We start from the raw sequence: 24,521 nt of genomic DNA on the forward strand, positions 1-24,521 counted from the left end.
GATGTTGTGAGTGAGGAGTCGGTCGTACAGAGGATGGAAATAGCAGTCTTCACCTGCTTGCAGTACAGATGGTTTAAAATTGCATTAGCCCCTCCCCCTCCTTGCCCAGTCCTTGTATATTAGAGCTGGCTCAAATAGTTCAGGGTTAAACAGTTTCCAATAGAGTTTTGAAGCCTTAAGTTTGTTCATTAAAGCTCAACTTCTGCAGTATGTGTGTTAATATCCTATTGTGTGTAAACGAGGACTAGCTGATTACTTAATGGTGTTTGCATATTATCTGCTGTTACGCAGGTGTTAATCTTATAAAATGTGTTAATAACTGCTTGGTATTTACAAGTATCGGTTTATTAGTCCTGCTTTCAATCTGTATTTGCATCTTGAACTCGCATTCAGGGCCAGGTCTGGTATTTGTGTATTCAATGTCTACTTTCTGTGTAAACTGAGATTAACAGGATCGCTTATTTTACATTTCAGTGATTAAAAGTTTGTGTCCCAATTCACAAAACCATTCCTGATCAAGATTGTAAACATGCACTCTAGGCACAATCCTGGTACTGAACCAAGACTTAGCTCTCACAGTGCACGTTCAGTTTGTTTTCATAAGTCCGTCTTCCTGCAGCTTTCCTTGTACAGACCTTCAAAAAGACTTGGAACTTTGACCAGTAATGTCTCATCTATTTCCAGAGTTTTTCATCTGTAGATTTCAACACACTCATGAAAGGTGGGCATATGTTACCAGGTGCCACTCTGCAAAATGAGGCTGAAGAAGAAAGATGTAATTGGAGCAGAAATTACACAGTGAGTCAGTGCTAGGAACTGAACACAATTCAGGTCTGTTGGCTCCCACTGCTGCATCCCATTGGCAGGATTGCAGCATGGCTGTCCAGAAGCTGTCTTGAGCTGCTCTCTGCACATTATGTTCTTATCTGCCAGCAGACAGGAAACATAGAAATGTCATTTAAACAAAGAATTAACAGTTACAAAATGAAGCACTTGGAGTCAGTAGTTCATATTTTCTTTCCCTGCTGCTGACTTCCTACCATTGTTTTCCCATTCTGTAAACCAGGGTGAGAGATTTCACCTACTTTGTTGGAAGAAGAGTTATCACTTTTTATCTGTACTGGATTGTGTAGGAGCTGAGTGTTCTTGCAGGGTTGTCGGAGCATTGCCTTTGGATGAGAAGAAAAGCAGCATGATCTAAAGAAAGGATTTAAGGATGAAATCTTGAACTAATATTTCTTCATAAAAATACAAGAATTAATACTTTCTGTATATGTGTAGAGGAAAGCCCTAGAATAAGGCACCTCTACTTCCTTTGTACTGCTTTAGAGTGAATTCGTTGCTGTATAGACAGTCTTCTTTCTTCAATAGATCTGTGGAAAATTCTGGATTCTTGTCCAGCACATGTACAGCAAGGACCATAAGAAGTTGAAAATGCACAGCAAGTTGGAAGTCACTGCTTTTTTTAGAATAAAGACAGGTTTTACTTAAAAAGACATGCTGATCTTGATGTTTCCTCAATTAAAAACAAAACAAAATAATCCAACATAATTAGTTCTGACATAACTTCTGCTCTGTAAATCTTGTGATTTCATTTTAATGCTCTTTCCAGTATTTCGCTTCATGTTTGTGTTATGGAGTATGGGCAGGCAGGTGGGGAGTGCCTTCCCAGTGACTGGGTGTTGCAGTGGATGCTCTCCGTCAGCCAGCTCTTCTGCAGAGTTGCTTCATGAAACCTCTAAAACACGTTGGTGAATACTGACCCTGCAGTACCTTGAGCTGTTGGGGAGGCAGACATTCTCTTACGTACTTTGTACTTGAGATCCTTAAGCTTCGCTTAGATGGTGCACATCTCTGCTTCAGCAGTCAGAAGATGACAAAGATAAAAATGCTCCTTGACACAAAGTAGCATGCCTTTAGTGGGAAGGTTTCTCTAGAAATACCACTGTGTACTGATGGGTGTTTCTCTTCTGCCATTAGGCTCCAGCCTGAATGATCTTGCTCTGACAACAGTCTCTCCATAGCTTCCTTTTGATTCCATGAATTCTCATAGAAGATATGTGAATCCCAGAGGAGGGCCATGAAGATGGTCAGAGGGGTGGAGCACTTCCATGAAGACAGGCTGAGAGAGTTGGACTTGTTCAGCCTGGAGAAGAAAAGGCTTCAGGGAGAACGTAAAGCAGCTTCCAGTGCCTAAAGGGGCTGACAAGAAAGCTGGAGAGGGCTTTTGACAAAGGCAGGTAGTGACAGGACAAAGGGGGAATGGCTTTAAGCTGAAAGAGGGTGGGTTTAGATGAGCTCTTGGGCAGAAGCTCTTCCCTGTGAGGTGCTGGGGCTCTGGCACAGGGTGCCCAGAGAAGCTGTGGCTGCCCCATCCGTGGCAGTGTTCAAGGCCAGGCTGGACACAGGGGCTTGGAGCAACCTGCTCTAGTGGAAGGGGTCCCTGCCCATGGCAGGGGGTTGGAGCTGTATGAGCTTTAAGGTCCTTTCCAACCCAAACCATTCTGTGATGTCCAGTGCTTTGTTTTGTTTTCCCTCCTTTTGCCTCCAAGCTACACTGATTTGGGGGGAAGAAGGAAGTTTCTGAGCAGACATGGTGATTAAATTCTGCTTTGTAACACCAGCTTCTTCTAAAGTTTTGCTTGGGGGAGAAAATGAAGTCTATTTGTGCGCAGTCACCTTTGAATGTCAGATGGACTTAATCCAATTTACATTTATCATGACAGTTTCTTCCTGCTTCCTGTGCCCTCTGTGTAAATGATAAAGCATTTTATGCAAAGTGAATTGCTGTATTCTCAACTAAAAGTGGTATCTCTGCTAAGAGCCTTAATAGCAGCAGGTATTGAATGAGTCATAGTCCATAACCTCCTCTGCTGTCTCTAGGGATGCTTTTCTAGAGGTGGTAGCAGCAGTGATAAAAGGAAAGGAAGTTGTGTGGTAGCCCATACTGGTTGAAAACTCTTCAGCGCCAGTGTTCCAGCTCATTTCATGTGCACTTAAACATGTTTCCTGAAGTGGGGTTGACGTTGCTCATTCTCCTCTCCCCACTTCACACCCCCTTGGTTTCCTGAACTTCTAATGCACCTCTTCTGTCCTGAAAAGACAGACTTAAAAATAGATTCAGTTATACAAATCTTGTGGGCTGGTTGTGTGTCTCTGTATCAGATCTATAGCTCTTGTGTAGAGCCAAATAATGGTGATTGAACCAACCATCTCTGAGCCATCTGTCTGTAATATAGCAATACAATAGAAATGTTCAAGGAGGCAGATAGGAAATGGCAAGAGGAAGAAGTGTGTTGAGTGACAAATCCTAAGGCTATGCCCTTGTCTCCAGGGAAAATTAATCCTTTTCAAAGTTAAGGATGGTTCGTCTCTTCAATGGCAGCTGAACAGACATTGTTAGTTGCTTGGATTCACTGATGTCTGCATGAAGTAATTAGAGAGTCTGGTGTAATTCAGAGGCATGTGGCCTAAAAATGAATTTATTTAGAAGGTCTAAATGGCAAATGCTCTCAAAGAAGAGACACTAGATGTTTTCTAACCTGCTATCAGACAGAGCTTCCTCAAGATGACTTTTATTGAAGATGAAATGGTTGCTGGCACAGGCTTGACTGTCCAAAGTTGTGTTTGGCAGCTGCCTTGCTTTTTGTGTACCTTCCACAGTGCATGTAGTTTTCATCAAAAGCAGTCTGGGATTGTTGTTTTTATGAAATATGTTCCTAGAAATACACTGTGTAGCAGTTTTCCTATCCATCTGAAAAAGAAACCCAGTGTAATTGAGTGCTTTATCTTCTCTTCACAAAAAGCACCTTTTTCCTCTTTTTAATTGAAGAACAAGTTTCATAAAACTTAATGTGTCTGCTCTGCCTACCTCTGTGCCATTACATTCCTTAAAACAGCCAGTATACTATGTAACGGTAGAAATTCTCTCACTTGTAACTCCATTTACTGGTGAGTACATAATGAATGGACTTTGTAAGGAACGGGCAAGTTCTTTGTTATGTTAGTCAGGAATCGGCGTGTGTGTGGAGAAATACTTAATCATGCCTGCTTGTTTCTTGATACTTGAGGCCTGCAGCCATACTCTGATTCACTTTGGTTTGCAAGAAGGACTTGACACATGGGAAAAAACAGCAGCAATATTGCACTCGAATGTATCTCCAGCTTGCAGGAGCTGTGCTACTTGCTGTTAAAATGGGTAAGGGTATTACCAGCACACGAGCAGAAGCAGAAGGGGAAACAGATTTTGCAAACTGCTTTAATCAGCTTGTTACTGCCCTGTGCAGTGGCAGGGAAACTTTTCTTGCATGAAATAGTCCTTAAAAGGCTAACCTAACCTTGTTTCACTTCATCGAATAGAGATCTTGGCCTGCAAATTCAGTGTTAGCTGGCATGCTAGGTTTGAGAACTTGCTTTCTTGCTCTACAAAAGGGTCAGTGGTTTTAGTGTGATAGTCATGTCTCTGGGAAGGTTCTGAAAAGACAGACTTACTCCTGCTTTCTGGTTTACACAGCTGTCTTGAGAGTGAGTTAAGCTGTACTGCAGATACGTAGATATTGTGTGAGGAAATCTCAACAGAAGTCTGAGTGGTACAGCCCATATCAGTGACCTACAGCCTCCCACTTAAGAGCCAACTGCTGCTGAATACAGGGTTTATTATTTCTTTGCTCCTTTGTAATGTGATTTAAACTTGAGCCCTTGACCAAGGGCTTTTGTTGATCCAGGAAGCCATCTCAGCTTTGGAAGATGTATTATTGTTCATCTCTTCTGGCAACCAATCTGTCCCTCTGTGTATGTGTCACAGAAGCCTTGCCTTTCTCAGCCTGCATCCCCTCTGTTTCTCAGAGCAGTCACGTTTCTTACCAAGAAGTAATCAGGGATGGAGTATTTGCGTACCCTGGAAGCCTTTTGGGACTGTTTAGGCTGCGAGGATTCACCCACCAGTCAGCATTTTCTTGGATATCTCAGTTGTCCCCTGTATCTTGTAAATGCTGGGGACATCTCCCCCACACCTCTTTTCTTCTCTTTGAAAGACATTACGCTATTTGATAGATTATGATGGAGCCATTGCTCTCAATTCATAATCAATGAACACTTGTCCAGTACTAGGTCTCCCAACATGCAGTGTGTTGGAATGCAAGCACTGACTCCAAAGTTCTTCTAATTTCTTATTGCAGTAACCATACCAATTTTATAATGTTTTCAATATAAACTTTTTGTATCTGTACTTGATAATTCCCCATTTGTTTACTTTAAACAAATCTGCTGTAAAATTGTTAGTTGTTTGGTTAACTTAATAGTGAAGTTATGTTTCTGCTGTTAAACGTGCTATTCTTGCATTCACCTCAAGCAAAGTTATTTGTTAATGAAGCAATTCAGTTCAGCAGCACCAGGCCGGCTCTTTTTCAAAGAGATCTCAAAGCTACTCATGTGTAATAAACTTAAGGTTGTTGTTCCTTGACTTGTTATTGAGAGTGAGTAATGTCACCGGGAATTAGTGACCTCGACTTCAAATGTGGTATCTGCAGAAAAATGGAGGGTACTTCTAAAAGCTGGTTAATCTGGGAGGTGAAGAATAAGCGTTGTTTCAACACCCACGTTCTTCTGTGTGAATCACAGCCATGGACCCTTGCTGCTAAGACGAGATGACATGATGTATTTACGCCACCACTGACCTGCTAAAGGTAGAATGTCAGCCATGATACTGGGGGTTTCATTTTATTTTATTTTTAATCTTTGACATCTGAAATGTAATTTCTTGTAATGAATGGGTCCTCTGAATACCTTCCCCTTTCAGTATGTGCTGCAAAAATACCTATGATAGAGCCGCTATGCTTCAAAAAGACTAATGTTTAAGTATTTACTTGTTCTGAGGAGAAATGTAACCTGCCTGAAGAACAAAAACGTTCTTCCCCTGTCTGTGAGTATTAAAGCTAAATTTCTGAATCATCTGAGGAGTGGAAATGGATGAAAATTAATCTGTTCGCTGCTGATTTATGGTGCCTGAATTTTGTTCTGTGACCAGGTGCCACATGTGAATGTGTTGTACTTTTGCTTGGCTACTTGATTAACTGGAATCCAAAATATAGTCCAAGAGCCGCAAAACAATCTTTCCCTTGCCCCTTAGCTAAATCAGTAAAAATAGACCTTGCAGAAGGAAACATGAAAACATCCCACTGCTGCTCGCTCCAGAGTTGTGTTTCAGTGCTCCACAGACAGACCTAAAGCAGCTGCTGTCTCTTTGCAGTGACTCCACACAGTGAATCAGTAGTATAGGGAGATTTATAAGCTGTGCTCTGAATATCTGCCTAGGTGACATGGCCAGTGCATTGCTCCTCTGTTTATGCCAGGTAGGGGTGGGCATACTTGAGGGTTGCAGAAATGCTGTAAACTGAAGGAGGAATTAGTGTTCTTCCTTCTCTGATGTGAACTCCTTCAGGTTTGAGAGTAACCCTTTGCTACAAGACATTCAGATTTAACCAATGCCTGGTTAGTTCTAATTATTGATATATTTTTATTGCCTCAAGTTCTTTGCTTCTTGCTCATGAAAAAGTTAACAGCGTCTTACTTTCTGTTTGGAGGGGCTGTAATCTTCAGTGAAATAATGTATTTCTTACTTCCTTTCCTGAAATATTTCAGATCCAGACTTGAAGCTGTTCAGGTATATAAAGCACACCTTGGCAGTTAGCTCTGCCCATAGCAGCTCCTGCTGAGGGGATGAGCTCATCCCCATTCATAGGGCAGGCATTTGAAGTATCTACCCTAGAAAAAAAACAGTGTTTGACTAGTCATCTTCTGCCCTCCCTGTCCCTGGCTTGTACTGTCAATCCGACAGATTTGAAAGGAAAGTCAGGAATCACCCCAGTGCTGGTGATGTCAGTTTGCTTTGTTCTATAGAGTTTGACCTACCATTGCTTCTGCATACCCTCCAGCCTTGGACATCATCATTTGTGGCTGTCCCACTCAGATGAGCACCACTGCATCTAAATCTGGCTTGTTAAACACTTTGTTGCTTTCTGTGGCTCTAGGCAATCCTGAAAAGTGAAGATGCAGAGTATATACTTCTGTCTGAAGAAAAAGACTTTTGAATAGCCACAGCCCATTTTAGTCTAGATACAGCTTTTGAAGTCCTTCTAATGCTTACCGGCACTTTAAATCTGTCATCCTTTTGTTTGGCTCCATCGAGGTGCACCTATCTGCAATTTTACCTCACCACTCACTTGTGCAACTGCAATAAGATGAGACCAAACATGTAACTTCAGTGTTTCTGAGGGGACTTTTGCACACCTGTCTTGACAGATGGAATTCTGCCTCAGACCTGGCTTAATCATGTAAAGGTCTGCGAACACTCTGTTTGAACCTATTTAGGAATGATGCTTGTGCCTCTCTTTTGCAATGCTGTACCAGTTGGTTGACTTTCCAGTCTGGAAAGTGAGAAAGGATTTTAAGTCCTTTAAGCATAGGACTGAGAAAAAGGTATTGTAGCATTCCCTCGTGTTAGTTATGGATGTTGGTTCCTGCAAAACTCTGGTATTGCCAAACTGCTTTCTTTTTTGGTTTGTTTGTAACCATGCTTTCCATTAAAAGAAAAAAACCCAATAGATAGACTAGATGGGTCAGGAAATTCCTTTGTTATGCTGATGACAGCCTAGTTCTATCTTTAGCCTTGTATTCTGGTATTGAAAGGTCCAGCCTTCCCTTTGAGGATACATATGACCTGGAGGAAGAACTTTCCTAGCAGAGAGTTTGTTTCCACTGTGCAGCTATGTCAGTTGATTGATTCAAAGATGTTACTTTGCCTTACAAGTCTTGTCCTTCTGAGCAAAGGAAGAAAGTTGCCAAAAGCTATATATAAATAACATGCTGGCTCTCCTGTGGAAACTGTTCATGTGCACGCTTCGTAAGTGTAAAGTAATACATCCCAGTGTGAAAGCAGGGCAGACTGCTGCACAGCACTGCAGGTTAAGAGAGTTCATGTAGCAGTTACTCTGAGGTGATGAATATGCTGTAAATCTACACCCTGGTTTCTCCTGGTCATTTAGGCTATGAGTACAAGACTATGGAAGTGGATATTCACCGTGTAGTACAGTGTGTCTCGCTGCATTATGAGCTGGCTTGTGTAACCTTTCTGAACATCCAGTCTTCCTCCCGCATTTGTAATATCTTCCACTGCTTTGAATGTGCTAGTATCGGAAATTCGTAATGCAGCTTTTGCAATGTACAGAGAACAAGGTTTCTCTCTGTTCCCAGGGTACAAATACCCTTCCAAGTGACCAGTGCCTCAGGAACCTGGAGGCTTATTGGAATTTTTACTGCAGGTGCTTGCAGGAACATTTGACCTGAGGGCAAGTAAAACCTGTTCCCCTTTACCATGCATGCAACTCCTTGGCCTCCTCCCTCATACATTACACATCGTCTGTGGTGTCTTAATCCTCATCCTTTTCTCCCCTGAAATTGCTTTGAGCTCTGTGAGAGAGGCAAGAAGCCAGTGGCAAAAAGAGGCAGGTTTGTCTTGTAAAGATTTAAAAGTTGGTTGGATTTTTAACCCTTAAGTCTGATAAGAGCTGTGGTGTTCACAGATCTCTCATTTCTTGGGGCTTATGGTCTCCTGTTAGAGTAACAAGTTCACAGATTTGTTTGAGAAGTTTGATGAGGCCTTCTTTGGGGTACCATCTTCTACTTATTGCTGGGATTTTTGTCTCTCTGTTGTCTCACATACTTTTTAAGCTCTCATTGAATCCTATGCATTTTTTATCTTCTTCTATCTCAGAGTTTAATTCAGAGTTAACAAAATAGCTCTCTTCTCTGGCCATGCCAGCATATCCATAATTCTTATCAAAGTTCAATGTCTTGCTGTCCTTTTGGGCATCCAGCTTACCTTTCTCTCTGTAAGCCCAACTGCTGTTTTCACCATCCCGCATCAGACTAAATAAATGGTACTTTCTCAAGCTGTGGCCAGCATCATATGCTTTATGGGAAGATGTCTGGTACTGTGAAGAGTATCGTTCCTTTGCCAAAGCATAAACCTTCCTAATTCACAGCATGTCTTTTCCAAGCAAATGAATTTTCTGCCAGGATACTTGCATATAGCCAGTCCTTTTACTTTTGGACCAGTGGTCTCTTGGATTTACTGGTATTGTGTGTCAGTGAGCAAAATCAAGCCAGCAGCGTTTGTCTCTTATTCCAAACTTGTCTTTTTCCATTCCCTTGCTGTTAATGTTTATTTTTGTCATCATTTCAGCATCCTTCTGCAAGTTTAAACACACCTCCCCTGCTTGCCTTCCCTTCTGTTGCTTGAATCAGGTTCTGGATATCATCCTTCAAGCCTCTGCATTCATCCGTAAGATTCCAACTGGGCTTTCCTCCTTCCTCCTTACCATCCAGTCTGCTCTTATTGCCCCTTTTGTGTACATTGTCCACTCTCAATTCTATGCTATTCTGTAGTGTCTGTCCTTATCTAAAAATGTGTTAATTCTACAGAACAAAGCCATAAAAGCTTTATTCAGTTCTCCTGGCTTTTTCTGTACTCTTGTTGTATGTGCCTCTCCTGCACCTGGGTCGGGGCAATCCCAGGCACAGCTACAGGTTGGGCAGAGAAGAGATTCAGAGCAACCCTCTGGAGAAGGACTTGGGGGTGTTGGCTGATGAGAAAATGAACATGACCTGGCTTCAGTGCGCGCTTGCAGCCCAGAAAGCCAACCGTATCCTGGGCTGCATCAAAAGGAGCGTGACCAGCAGGTCGAAGGAGGTGATCCTGCCCCTCTACTCTGCTCTTGTGAGACCTCACTTGGAGTATTGTGTGCAGTTCTGGTGTCCTCAACATAAAAAGGACATGGAACTGTTGGAACAAGTCCAGAGGAGGCCACGAGGATGACCAGGGGACTGGAGCACCTCCCATATGAAGACAGGCACAGAAAGTTGGGGCTGTTCAGCCTGGAGAAGAGAAGGCTGCGTGGAGACCTCATAGCAGCCTTCCAGTATCTGAAGGGGGCCTATAGGGATGCTGGAGAGGGACTCTTCATTAGGGACTGTAGTGATAGGACAAGGGGTAACGGGTTAAAACTTAAACAGGGGAAGTTTAGGTTGGATATAAGAAGGAAATTCTTTCATGTTAGGGTGGTGAGGCACTGGAATGGGTTGCCCAGGGAGGTTGTGAATGCTCCATCCCTGGCAGTGTTCAAGGCCAGGTTGGACGAGGCCTTGGGTTGATATGATTTAGCGTAAGGTGTCCCTGCCCACGGCAGGGGGGTTGGAACTAGATGATCTTAAGGTCCTTTCCAACCCTAACTGTTCTATGATTCTATGATTCTATCCTGTAAATTGATGGCTGCGACACTGGTTGGTGTTCTTTGCCTAGCAGGCTGTGTACTCTCATTGTGCTCATACATTAAGTGATCCTTAAGGTCCGTTAAGGACCTCACATGACAACTGTTCAGTGTGCTGTACTGTGCTTTCTTGGAGGTTTGAGCCTGTAGGTGTAGACCCAGCAGTTCATAGAACTCCAGGCAAATCAGATCCCGAGACTTGCTTAAGCCCTTTTCAGATGTGTGTCATGGTAGTAGAAAAGAGGGGGAATGTAATGTTGTGGTAGAAGAGACGGGAAGCAGAGTAGCACAGAGATGGTGAACTGCTTTTTGAGCACTTAAAGCCAGGCAACAGATGTGGCTGGGAGCCATTGGTTGCTTTCCGCAGTGTCTATGCCTAATCCTAGTTTACACCATGTAAAACTTAATCTGTGGGTTTGGGTGTCACTGATGTGATTAAACTGGCAGTCTGAGAGGAGAGAACTCTGCCATGACATCAACTTTCCACTGAGTTATTTAAAAAGCTAATTTTTTATTTTTTTTCAATCCTGTGATGGGTCATCATTTTAATATGAGTAAATATTTTGCATTGTAAGAACAAACTCCCTTTTATAGTATCCACATGCTGCTGTTTTTACTGAATCCAGCACAGAGCTATTTCCTATTTCTGATTGTTCACCTCACACTCAGCAGCCTTTGTGTGTTCACCTGCTCACGCTCTCTCTCCCTCTTTTTCTTTCTCTCTTGGCTTTTTTAGCCTTGTTGATCTATTATTGTCACTTTGGCGAGACAGTGCCAGCTTTCGGCGTTTAATGGGCTGTAAGCAGGAGCCATCAGCTAATTCTGGTAGTTCTGCCTGTGAGACCATGAAGTCAGCAGCTACTCTGGGTTGCTTTACCATCTGCTGCTGCTATTGCTTTGGTGTATGTGGAAGGAATGTAAACAACACTTTCCAGATGTTCTCAGGGCAGCTGGAAAACCATAAATGGACTGTTTGGTTCAGGAATATTACTGATCTGTTTCAGAGATGGCAGTGAATAGAGTCATGAAAACTTATAGCTCCATGCGTAGCCTGTGCAGCATGCTTTGTCATGTGTACTGCAGTGGGTTGCTGGAACAGTTCAGTGATTACATAGCTTGTTCAGGACTTGAGCTGGGCAGATGAGCTATCTTTATATCTGCTCTCCTTCCCTCTCTTATCCTTCCTTCCGCCAGCTTCAGCTCCTGAATGAATCACAGTGACAGTGTCCTCCAAATCTCATGCAGGGCAAACGCTGTTTTGTTCCCCCAGAGTGTCTCCAAGTTGCAAGTGATCTCAACAAATGAAGAGTGAAGAAAAGAGGATCTAGTTTTTAAACTCTCAGTGTAATATTTGGTGTAGTAGAAACTGCTGAATAAACATGGGGGTGTTTCATCTTGATGCAGTATAGAATACAAATTTGGAAGCTGCTGTCTCTCATGTATCTCCAGAGCTGGAAAAAGCATCAAATCTCACCCACTTGTGGTATATCCAAAAAAGTCTATTTTGGGGGAGAATCAGTCACTTCCTTCTTTAGGGTGTGTGTGTGTGTTTTAATGCATTAATTAATTTTTATTGAGTGGTGGAAAAACTGATGTCAGAGCTGCATTGCGGCTGGAGGCGCAGGAACACAAGGTTGTAGGAAATAATACAGCTAACATAAGGGCAGTGAAAGTTTAACCATGGAGAGTTTAAAATAGCAAAGCCGAGCCACATGGATATTAAAAGATATGACTGAATCAAAACAGCGGTCTAATATTAAGCTGGGTTTTGGTGGGGGAGTAGCAAACTTCTTGGGTTAATGTCTCTTGTGTATCTGATGTCCAAGGGTAGGTTTCGTGTCTCGACACCCTGATCGCTGACTTTGGTATTGTCAGGTTTTGGCTATTGTGGGATGCAAACTACAAGGGGCAATACTGGTTATGTCTAACTCTCTTTTTGCCAGGCCTCTTCAGTCAGGAGTCTGCAGAGTATCCTTTTCCTTTTACGGCGGTCTATAAACTCGTCCAGCATGACTTCTTCTCTGGCACCTCTCACGGTTCAGATTGCACAGATCCATGACAGCAAAGCGGAGGGAGGTGGAGAGAAGTTCTTTGGAAATTGGAGCCAAAAAGGAGCACAGTTACATAATTGTACAAAAGAAAAAGGGGTTTTGTTTTGCTTTTCCTTGTCATATCCTTCTGCAAACTGAAAAAAATGTTGGAAACCTGGATGGAAAAAGTTCAGCATCATTCATCCCTGTGGGGACATGAAATGCATTGAAATGTTCCACCTGTTTTATGGCTGTTGCTTGTCCTCTTTCAGGTTTGACATCTACAGGAAGGTGCCAAAAGACCTTACACAGCCAACCTACACAGGGGCTATTAGTAAGTAACACTTCTTTTTGATGTCCTTGTATACCCCAGTCTAGTATTAAAGATCATTTGGCTTCTCTGTCTCCAGGTGATTTTTTTTTTTTTAAAGGGATATTAAATACAGGAAAGTATATCCTTTGTTGCTGAGACAACTCGTTTTGCCCAGTCTGTCAGGTTGTACTAAACTCTGGAGTGCTTTGCCTGGATTTGGAATCTCAACAACAAAAAGTAGTTGTCATGAAAGGGAGGTCCTGAAAGCTAGCACTGAAATACCCACTCTGCTAGCTACTGCAGTAGGCAGAGAGCTTCTTGCTAGTGTCTTCCCATGAACAGAAACTGTGAGTCTGCACCAAACACTGGTCAGGTTGATGACTGTAGGGCTTTTTACCCCTCCTGATAGGTTTCCCCTCAGTTAGTGTGGAAAACAACTGGTAGCGGTTGCATTCACAATTAGTGTACCCAGGCGTTTGCTTGTTGAAGAGACTGGAGGAACCCAACTACTGCAAGTGAGGAATCCAGGTTCCGGATCAGTAAGGAGCAGGGTGGGTGGCAGTATGCGGTGGCTGGCAGTGAAGCTGGTTTGGGAAACACGTATTTCTCTCACAGCATACTCAGGAAATTCATCTGATGTTGTAGGTGGACTAATGAGCAGAGATCTTATTTTGTTGTTATTTGTCATGTTTCTAAAGAAGAAAATTTGCTTGGTCAAAAACCACCGACAGCAATCCACTCTCACTCCCATGTATCAATACATAGACTTTGGCTGATACAAATCTCTTGCCTTGGGCCCCTTTTCCTTCCTTCCTCCTCCTGAGGGAGGCTGTGGGCTGAGTAATGCAATTTCACACAATTATATGCAGTGAGCGCACTGTGCAGAGTGGTAAACATTGATCAGGTTGGTCCTGCCAGTCCTGTAATCGAATGCCTAATGCAGCTTCCTGTTCCACTGAACAGTGATTTCCTTTGATCGTGGAGCTGTGCTTCATTCATCCATTCCTGTAGACGGGTCAGTAGCCTTGTATGTCATTGCTGACGTGAGTGATGTCATATCCCTTGATGAGAGCAGGCATCAGATTGAACTGACTCAGTACCAGTGAATCAATGGACACAAAGGAAAGCTCTTTGTGAGCTAAAGAAGTATCTCACTCCTTACTGTGAGGATGGTCAGAGACTGGAATAGGTTCACCAGGATGATGTGGAGTCTCCATCCCTGAAGATACTCAAAACCAACTAGACCTGACCCTGAGCAGCCTGCTGTCACTGACCCTGCTTTGAGCAGGGGAGTTAGATGGGATGATCTCAGAAGTCCCTGCCAGCCTCAACTATTCTGTGCTTCTGTGAAGATAGCACATTAATCTAAATATTTACTTTCAGAGAGTCCTTGTCCTCTTTGTTCTGCAGACTGCTGAATTACTTGGATGTTGACTCCCTTTTAGGTTTGCTGAAACTGCAAACAAAGAGCTTGAATCTGTTTGCTAATTTAGAGGTGTATGAGATTTCATGTTTTGAAAGAACACTTTGAACTTGTCGGTGATTCTGCCTTCTCTTCTGTTTTGGAAACTCGAAGTTCCCACACTGTAACTGAGAGAATTGGTCTTGTTATGAATCACCTGCAAAAGAGTATGTTTTAGAAACAAAAAAACCATCAAAGGCCATCCAGTGTTAGGCTTTCTGATCTGCAGTAAACAGCTCAAGTGATAAGTCTGTTGTGGGAAGGCTTGAAGGCTGTGACTCTTACTTAAAATTAATAGCTGACTTATTTCTCTCTATTGTTACTTGCAGCTTCTCAGGCTTTGATTTCTTCTCTAACTGGTTCTCCTTCTTTTTGTCAGAGTGTTTTTAGACAGCCTGATACAAGCTTTTGAACCACACAGGCAGCCACAAGCTGTAGTGGCTTTGCATGTGAGGATCTTGTGTGCAGCTTTCCTAATAGGCTTTCTGTCTGACCAAGCCTGTGACTTGTAATTTGAAAGCCAGTGATCTTGAATGTTGTAGGAGGCTGTGAATGAGACCAGCCCATTGCCATGCCAGTTTGAAGCCTGGGAAGGTTGCATGATTTAGTGATAAATGCTTTAGGGAAGCCAGCTTGTAATAACGCTGGGGGCTTGAGGGTAGGGGAAGATTCTGCCTCTCAAAAACCTTTTAGTCTAGTAAATATGTGAATCAGCTATAGCTGCAACTCAGTTTTGGCTTTCTTCACGTCCTTCAAGTTTTACAGAGCAGATACAAAATAGCCCCTAGTAGCCAAACATTAATTTAGGCTCTTCCCCCATGATTTCTGCTGAAACTTCAGTATTGCTTCTGGTGCTGAAGGCTTTCTGGAATAGGAGTGGATTTACTGCAGGATTCCTACTTGCTTTTGGATTGTAAAAAGGCCTTTTCTTAAGTAATAAAAAAAAAAAAAAAAAAGGTTTGAGGTTTATTAGGGAAGAAGGCACAGATCACATTACAGAAGAGATGGAAAATACCAGCTCTGCTTCTGACCACCGGGGCTCAAGTGGCCAGTTCTTCTAGGAAAGAAGCAGCTCAGGGAGATTAAGTATTAGGGTATTTTGGTGGAGAAGAGCAGGCAATCTCAAATGCAAGCAAATCAGAAGCCAACTGGGGTGTTGTTGGGGCTTTCTCTTATGAATGGTTTTGTGATTTCAGAAGTTGCAGTGAATGCAGTATAGAAGATATTTCAGATATGTGTAGCAACCCTTCCAGTTGGTCAAAATCTGTAGGAATGAAGGAGCCAAGAACAGTCCACTGCAGTTTACTGGGATGAGGTTTGTATAGAGCAACATATCCGCTGTTGTGGGCTTCTCTGGAAAGAAGTGAAGAAGTTGCTCATTCCTTTTCCTCAATAAAAATCTCTTCTTTCAGGCAGCATTGTGAGCCCTGTGCCATTCAGCCAGTCGTGCCATTGTTGTCCATTTTCCACCAGATGCTCGTGCCAGTGTTTGCAGCCCTTCCACCACTGTGTACTGTGTTTGTGGTGCCAGCACACGGCTGTTCTAACAGACCTGACCAACGTGGTGACAACTTGGCCATGTTTGGGTATGTAGGCAGAGCAGCAGCACGTGCCCTGGCTGGCTGACAGTTGGCATCTGGCTGGACAGGAGCAGTCTGACTTCTTGAGAGAGGGGCCTGCAACTAGGACAGCTGCTGTAGCAATCCTCCTATTCATCAGTCAGCATGGATGCATAGTTTGCATGCACATGTTGTATGCACACATGGTAACGTTATCCAGAAATACTCTTTGCTGTTTAGAGGCTGGAGTTTTAAATACACATCAGGAAATATCAAAGTTATGATTCACATGGCATCTGTAACAAGACCCGTTCCTTGTACTTCATAGCAGTTTGCTCCATTGAATAATAAATACTAATAATTTTATGCCTTAATATAGACATTCTCAGGCTGTATGATGTGTTAAACACTGCGTTTCTTTCATTTTTTGTGGGGTGGGGAGGAAGAGTCAGGACTACATAGATGGGGTATGTATCAGAAGGGTTATGTATGAAAAGGTTAGGTTGTCAAAGCTAGTGTAGGAAAAAAAACTTGGCAGTTTCCCATCTTTCTGGGATTACTGATTAGCCAACAGCAATGAGCTTCAGTGTGTCTAACACAAGCAACCTTTGATATATTGGTTATGTTATCATATTAGAGTTTTAAGAAACCTGTCTTAGATGGTCCTTTGAGCTCTGTGGGAACATCGCAGTGCTTTTGCAGTTAAGCTAAGTTTTATGCATGAATTGTTTTATTCTGTCTGATCCTAGCCTTTAATCTACTTTTCCAAATATAATGCAGTTGTCAAATGTCGGTGGCAGGAACTGCACATTTGCATGGAAGCAAGTAAAGGCCTTCACTATGAAATAAGTAGCTGAAGCGCTGTGTGCATAAATTCTTATGTTGGGAACATCTTGCGTGCCTGCAGCTCCATGCTAAGGAGATGTGCTCATATTTTACAGCTGAAAAAATGTTGGCTCTAGGGGCAGTTTAATGCATAAGACTTTCACATAAGTCTCACACCAAAGATACTCCCCTGCCCTGAAAATGTGTGTGTACAAGAATACAAGAGTGACCACACTACCTAGGTCAGCACAAATGTCTGTGCAGCCTAGTGTCCCCTTGCCAGGAGTGGCCAGCAGCCGATGCCTGAGAAAGAGCATGAGAACAGGTTCAACACTTCACCAGGCTTTGGTCAGTTGGCAGTTCTGAACTTCCTGAGCTGGAGGTGGTTCTTTTGTGTTTAGTAGGCCTCAAGGGATTTATTCTTCAGGACATGTATGATTCCCTCTTGAAATCTTACAGACCCTCAGAATTTAGTTGGGAGTTGTGTAAAGGAAAAACCTCCTCTTGTTTTCAACCTTCCCCTTCCCTCCTGAAGAGACAGTGAATGGTTGTTCCCCATTCATCTCCTTTGGGCTGCTTATGATTTTCTATACCCACCTCAAGTCCACCCTCAGTAATCTCTTTTTAAAGGCTGAAAACTGACTATGAAGTTTGAAGACTGGCAAAGCATTGAGGAGCTTTGAAAGTCAATCCCTGTCAAGCGTTCCAGGGCATTCTTGCAGGATTTTTTTAGAGTAGGTTAGTGGAATTTTACTGGACTGTATTTGGCAAGTATTGTCACCACAAGCCTTCACTGTGAGAGCTGAATTGGAAAGTGAACTTGAGGGAGCAAATCCATTGTATAATGGAAACGGAGAAGATAATGATATAAATGGCAGAGAAGAAAGTTAAAAACTCAGAAGAGAGAAAGCTGCAGGAGAGAATTTACAGTTAGTAGTGCCAGGCTTGCGTAGATGTGCTGGAGAGCAGAGAGGTGTAGCTGATACTGTTGGAAAGCCTTTACAAGATGATAACAAGCAGAGAGGAATATGGGAAGCAATTAAAGAAGAAAAAGTTGTCTCTGTTGCAAACGCTCTCTCTTGCACACTGCCAAAGATCAGAGATCTTGTGTCTGTGCTTTTGGGTGATTAACAGTAAGAAACACTGGACAAACTAGTCTTGTGCCTAGGTTACTTTTTTTGTGCTCTTACATAGGCATAGATGTTCTCATAAGACTTTGCTGCTGTGCTTTAAGACCTTTCTCCTCCCCCATTCTGTGGTGCACTGTAGCGATGGCTTAGCTGTGTTAACAGCAGTGCTGTTCTCTGTCTTGACAGCCAAGAAGTTTCCACTTGGAACCACTTGTGTAACCATCTGAGATATCTCTTCAGAAATGAACATCCCCTCTTGCTTCCTATTTTCTTACTGGTCTTTGTGCATTTTCTTTCTTTCTTCATCCTAGCTAATGGATTTTTTTTGACATCTCTTTTAATCCCTTGCACTTTTCACAGGGTCAATAAATTAATCTACTGTGATGAGGAAGGGGAAGCAACGCATTTCTCTTTCCTCAAAACTATACACTGACTAATCTGAAGAATGAGGCACAAGGCATTAGGTCACTCCAGAGTCTGTCTCGGTATTCGCCTTAAGTACCTCCCCTTTCCTTCCCTTACCTCTCACATTCCCTACCAAAAGAGTTTGTACAGACGTTAATTGTGTGATAAAATTGCTCCCCAGCCAGTTGTTGCTTGAGCTTCCTGAAGAAATGGATGTTCAGACTGCATAGCTCATGTGGAATAAAGTTGAGGAACAGCGTTTTTCTTGTGTATTTCTCAATCCTAATTAGTGGCTATAGTAAAGTGGTCATTTCCAAAGAGTGCTTGGTCATTGCAACTCTGCTGGGATTGAGGAGTGAGCCAGATAGTACCTTGTTGTCCCAGCGCTGGCATAGCATGCCATTTCCTGGTTTATTCTTTCATATACTGATTCATGGTGAACTTGGTCATTTTATTTATAACAGATACACAATGCAGGCCTGTCTCCTTGAGCTGGTACATCCCTGACTGGACTACTTCAGTCATCCCTGCTTAAGAGGATTTACAGCTGTGCCGCCTTCCAGCCCCTTCTGAGTGGGCCAGTGAGCTTGTCACTGCTGTGTGAATGTCACTGTAAAATGTTCTGAATAGTTTCCTGGTGAAGAGTAACCAGTAATATGACAGTTACTTTGGGTTCCCTCCTTCTAGCTCTAGGTTGGCATTCTTAGAAAAGACATGGGACTTGTTGTCCAGGTACATTGCAGTTCCTTCACTGGGTATTTTCCTTCTTTGAAGAGTCAATATATCACCAAATGGAGAAATGTATCCTGCATTAGCTAGACTAGTCCATTATCACTGTGTCTCTGCTGTGCCAGCTCTGTCTAGTGGATACTGCAGGCTGAGATGACTTACACACAGACTTAGAACTTGACGAAGAAGCACAGCGTCTCCTTATCCACAGACCACTGTATGCTTTTGAAGGAAGGAGATGCTGATTCTTTTTCCTTTATGGAGATTTTAGTAGTAATAAAATTACATTTGGAGTAAGGGCTCCAAAGAAGTTGTTCTGTCAAGCAGCTTTGTCAAGGAGGAGGGAATGCTGGCAGGCTAACATTTTGTGCTGGTGATGGAGGATGCAGGAGCCATGTGGAGGTGGAAAAGGTGGCCCAAGAACTGAGGTACCCAGCAGGATGCTGGGTGTTGGCATGCCATTGAAGTTGCTGCTCTGATGGTCTCATCTGGGTTATTGTCTATAAAGAGTTTTAGCTCTCAAGTGTGTTGGGGTGGCATATCCATGGGGGGAGTAATACACCTGTGTGAAAAAAGTTTCTGTGTTTGATGGAGATATGAGACTAACCTTTTCCTTGCCTTGCCTCTTTTCCAGTCTCTGTCTGCTGCTGTCTCTTTATACTCTTTCTCTTCCTGTCTGAGCTCACCGGATTCATAGCCACTGAAATGTAAGTAAAATTCATGTTTTCCTTTGTTTGAATGTATATGCATATATGATTCTTCACAGTTTTACTCAGATACTTGGAAAAATGCCTGTAATTACACTAGGTCAGTTAGTTTTCTCATGGGATTTAGATTCCTTTTGGTCAAGCCTGAATTTTCGTTCGTTCGTTCGTTCATTCATTCATTCATTCATTCAAGTTTTTAATTTACTAAAGTATGCTAGGAAAATTTGGTTCTAAAATACTTCTGATGGAGAAAACTGCTTGATCCCTTACCAGCTGCATGCTGGATTTCTCTGTTGAGCACAACAGATATTTTTCATGTGACCACAGATCACATCAAAAACTTCTGATCCTTTTCAGTTCTCTGGTGATCAGGTATAAGGCATTGTGAATGCTAAGATGATCAGTGCCACTCCGTTGTAGTTTCCCTCTTCTTCCTTAGGCTGTTGATGTCTTGTTCTCATCTGAGATTCATTTCCTCTCTCCTCCTGAATAGGCACTCTACTCTGTACTTGTTTGATTCAAAGTGATTCTCAAAAATTAGTGTGTTTTTCATTGGTGCTACCGTATGTTTAAATGTGTGGTGCCTACTGGCTGAATTCACGTGGTCTGGCCTCTGAGACAATATGGGCCCATTGCAGATATGGTGGGATCTCTATGTTTTCTTTCCCCCTCGCTTCCCTGGGGATAAAGTGGGCATCACATTCTGCCTGTCTTTACTGGATATATTTGGAGATGCTTTTGGAAAAATTAATTGTATAAAACATGATTTATTATTAATATTGATAGTACCTTTATTTGATGTCGGAGCTGAATCTCTGATACATGCGGATAGCTTAATTCACATGTGATTTTACCTTATTCCTTTTCCCTGTTGAGCCTTACCTGGAAACTTAGTTAACAGGTTTTGTGCCTGAAGACAAGTTGTTCCAGGTAACCTCTCTGGGGCCTTTCTTTGAGCAAAATGGAAATAATTTCCACTTTAAAAAAGTGCTCATCGAACAAGTATTTTAGTTAATCACATTTCTTTTCTCCATTTCTCGTACTTCTTTTGCCTTGAAGTAAACTTTTCTTAGTAAATATTAACAGAGGTACCTTTGGTACCACAGATACCAGAGTTCTAGGAAACATTTGCCATCATCCTGCTGATGTGGCAGTGAGCTCACTAGACTGTGATGCACAGTTCCTGGATAGTTGGGAAGGGTGGAACTTCTGTCAGACTTACATGATGGTCCAGATAGCAACAGATGTCACTGCTGAGCAAAAAGCTCTGAAACACGTTGGGTTCACATGCTGTACTTAGATTGACCATGCTTTACGTGGCTTCTGATAACCACAGGTGGCTTTTTCATTGTTTTTGTGCAGCTCTGACTTGGGTCAAGAATATTATTTCAAGAATAACTTTAACTTTGAGTAATGTTTAACCTTAAGAGAGTAGCGTAATCCAGCTGTAGCGAATTTTTACACCCATTGCACGTTTACTTCAGAGATGGTATCTTAGGTTTCTTACTCACCCACTGTTTCTTTGATTTAGTTCCATGCATTTGCTTGTAAAATGCTAGGGTCACCTTATCAACCCACTTCTCTCAGGAGCTGAGTTGTGTTGGTTGTCTTGTTTTAAAAACTAGAGTAAAGCTACACAGATGGCTTCAAGTAAAATAGTACTTTTTCTTGCTCCCATCTTGGATCTCATTCTCTCATCTGGTTTTCTTTTTTCGTAATGCTTTACCAGAGGAATTAGTAATATTTACCTAATTAGTCGACTGCACATGCCTTTATGTAGTGGTAGTTTCCTGACTAGGGATTTCTTTTTGAACAGCAAACCTGTATGATTCTCTGAGGCCTCTTCATGGTCTTTTCTTAACAAGATGATGCATTTTCCGCAAGGATGTTAGAGCTGCTATAAGTTCCTGCAAGCTCAGCTGACAGGTTTCTCATTAAAACATCAGAGAGATGGTAACCGCTTTTCCCAGCAGGAACTGAGCTTGTAAGCAATAAAGCAGTAAAATTTTAGAGAGGATGTCATGGGAGACACTGAGACAAATGAATGCAGGAAATTGATTAGTCATGGACCATCCAACACAATAGCTTGCAGAATATGAAAACCTCGTTCTAATGAGTTATAGGTCGCCGAAATCTCTCTTGCTGGGAACAGATCACCCATAGAATTTGTGAAGTGGCTCCCCCAGTAACGGAAATAGTTCAGAAAGTCACATAAGAAAATGCTTCCCAGTTCGACAACTTCTAAAGTAGAAGTAAAACTTTTCTTTTTCCATTTCTTACTCATTGCTTTCTCTTCTGGGAAGCGCAGTACCTTAAAGGTGTTCAAAGATGTTATGAACTTCTTGTGCTTCCCCTTCAAGTGTGTATAACTGGCAGTGCATTGCGAGGTGGTATAGTCTCATTGGTCAGAATAAGGGTGCAGAAGTGTGGAGCTCTGTGTGGTCTGGAACTGTGTGAGAACTTTGTGCCACCATTTAAACTGGGTGGTAGCAAATAACAGCGGACATGCTGTCTCACAAAGATAGAGCCTTGTTTGCCCATTAATCAAATACTTTTGAAGATACAAAAGATTCCTTAACGTGCACACTTTTCAATTCCCATGAACTTTTATTGCACACTTCGAGTTTCTTTTGTATTAAGAGTCTCCTACAACAGATACCTCTCCCACCTTGAAGCTTCCTAGTCAGCCGGGATTTGAATGATTAAATGGAGTGTGCACATGTAAGGGGAGAGCTTTCCTGCTTTGCCAGTGCCAGCTGGAGACTGCAGCAGTTTTTTCTCCTCTTTTGTCTTATTTCCCTTAAAGCAGTCATGCGCTTGACAAAGCTGGATTGCGTGGGAATAGCTGCACATTTTTGATGGCAAGGTGAAATCGAGAGCAGTTGGCCTGATGCCTTACATCACAGACGTACGAGGTTTGCTGATGTGGACTCATGCTTACCTCATAGCCCTATTATGCTGAGTAATCGTGCGTGATGTGTGTGTATCGACAGCCTGCTTCAGGGCAAGTCAGCAGCAACCTCAACAGCAGTGGTACCCACAGGATTAACTGCCTAACTCTCACCAGTGGGAGGTTTCTTTGGTATCTGCATCTGAAGTGAGACGTTGGTGTAGTGGTTTGAACTCTTGCTGCAACATGAGAAAATAAAGTCTGCTCCACACCATGCTAACCCTTAATACTTGCTAACTTCTACCCACTGTTGGACTTTCTTCTACATTCATATGACTGTAGGAACTTAAATTCCTGGTATTACTAGAAATCTCAATTTGGTCACTCTTGCCCAACTTCAAAGCTGTTTTTCCTTGACCAGCCCATTGTCTTAGCATTTATAGTTGCAACTGCTAAAGGCTTGTCTGGGTGGCAGAAAGCCAAGAAATTACACCCTCATCTCGAGGATAACAGTCGTAACACTAAACCCAAACAGATTACCTATGTGGGGAAGACAGTGAGCATCACAGCAGCTATGTCATGACTCGTGTGGGCATTTCTAATGAGCACTAAGATTGCGTCTGTGCGCGGGAGCTTACTTCAGTTAGGAAGTTGAACTAAGACACTGCGCGTTAGAGCAGACGTGGGAAGCTCATGTGGCTCTGTAAATGCACATCCTATTTTGCTGCTGACTAGCTTCCTGTGTAGATGAGCCCTGAGTAGGATAGAAAACTTCTAGTTTCTCATCTTCTGTATGTATTGAATGACCCTAACAGGCACGAAAGAAATCAAAGGTTGGTTCTTAGGTGGGGCTACATCCTTTTCAGTACAGTGAAGAGCTGGTGAGGGAAAAAGTTTTTTCTTTCTTTGCTCAGCTACAACCCATCGTTGCCATTAAGTGGATGGTGAGTTGAACTCTGGAAACAAAGGATCTTGATTATTTTTTCCCACATCCCTGTCCAGACTGAGAGTGAAGGCTTAGTCTGAAACAAGAGCCTAGATTAACCTCCTCTATTCTGTAAAAGACAAAGAAAGAAAAGGAGGTCTGTGCTCCAAATTTGAACCCCTGCAAAACTGGCAGTATCAAACAGTTGTCACACTGAGCAAATGACTCGAGTGGCTGAAGAAATTATGCTGAAGTGTTAAATGTGTCTGGTATTTCCTGGGCAGGATAGGTAGCAGGTTAAGAGTTGAGAGCAGATTGAGGACTAGAAATTGCTGGGCCTTCCTCATTCATTTTGCTGTTATGTTGCAAATCAAGAATGAAGAAATGGCCTATCTCTTTTTCTAATTAACTCAGATCAGTGCTAGAAGTTAATAGCTGGCAAGATGATAATCTTGCTGTTTTATCACTGTAATTAGGTCATGAATTATGTTCTGTAGGATCAATAAGAGTTTTCCAAGTATTCCATCATTAAGGAGGAAAGATGTAATTAACTAATCTAATCTGTCGTGCATTGGCAGCCAGGGGAAGGGGTAGGAGGGTATAAATGTGATAGTTGTGGTATGAATGTAGCTGCTCAACAGTAATTAATCTACCACAGCACATTGTAGAAAGCAACAGACTGTTCCTGGCAGTGTTTTCTCTTTCTTTCTTTCTTTACTTATTTTAATGTAGTAACAGGCAAGGAACAGTCTGAAGTGACATGTTTGCCATTTGGAAGGCTGTGCCCCCTGCAAAGCAGTTAATGACTTCAGCAGAGTATCTATAATAAAAATACTGCCTTTGCATAAAAGCATCAATCATGAGCAATGTCCAGATCATTCCTTCATTTAAGGTGACTGGATCGCTCACTGGGGATAACTGCTTGCTTTCATCTTTATGAAAAACACCTTGGTCAGTGTATGAGCGTCACACAATCCAGCTCCTATGCTGGGGCCAAATCATGTGCAGCACAACTTGACTGTTCATGCAGGCTGCCAGGTACCCCTAATGTAAGAGGAACCAAAACATCACTAGCTTCTGAGACCAGCATTGCTTGTTCACACTGAATTCATTTGCATGCCTGAGACTGATCCTGCAGTGAAACAGAATTGTTATCATACCTACCTGCAAAGGCTTTTTTGGTCCTTTGCTCTCCAAGGTACATGGAAAGTGTTTTGGGGC

At 42.5% G+C, this 24,521-nt stretch overlaps 1 protein-coding gene across 1 annotated transcript in view; it reads left to right on the top strand.

Moving 5' to 3' along the window:
* The window catches only part of ERGIC1 (endoplasmic reticulum-golgi intermediate compartment 1), a 58,700-nt gene that overhangs the window by 9,897 nt on the left and 24,282 nt on the right, over window positions 1-24,521 (top strand). Inside the window, exons 2-3 of the mRNA XM_061456668.1 lie at window positions 12,628-12,689; window positions 19,413-19,485. Coding sequence (XP_061312652.1) covers window positions 12,628-12,689; window positions 19,413-19,485 — 135 coding nt within the window. The remainder of the gene's footprint in view (window positions 1-12,627; window positions 12,690-19,412; window positions 19,486-24,521) is intronic.

Source organism: Pezoporus flaviventris, unplaced genomic scaffold (assembly GCF_033815535.1).
Source record: "Pezoporus flaviventris isolate CSIRO_AGI_PZ_B2104156 unplaced genomic scaffold, CSIRO_AGI_Pfla_v1 ptg000023l, whole genome shotgun sequence".
In the NCBI taxonomy this organism is placed as follows: domain Eukaryota; kingdom Metazoa; phylum Chordata; class Aves; order Psittaciformes; family Psittacidae; genus Pezoporus; species Pezoporus flaviventris.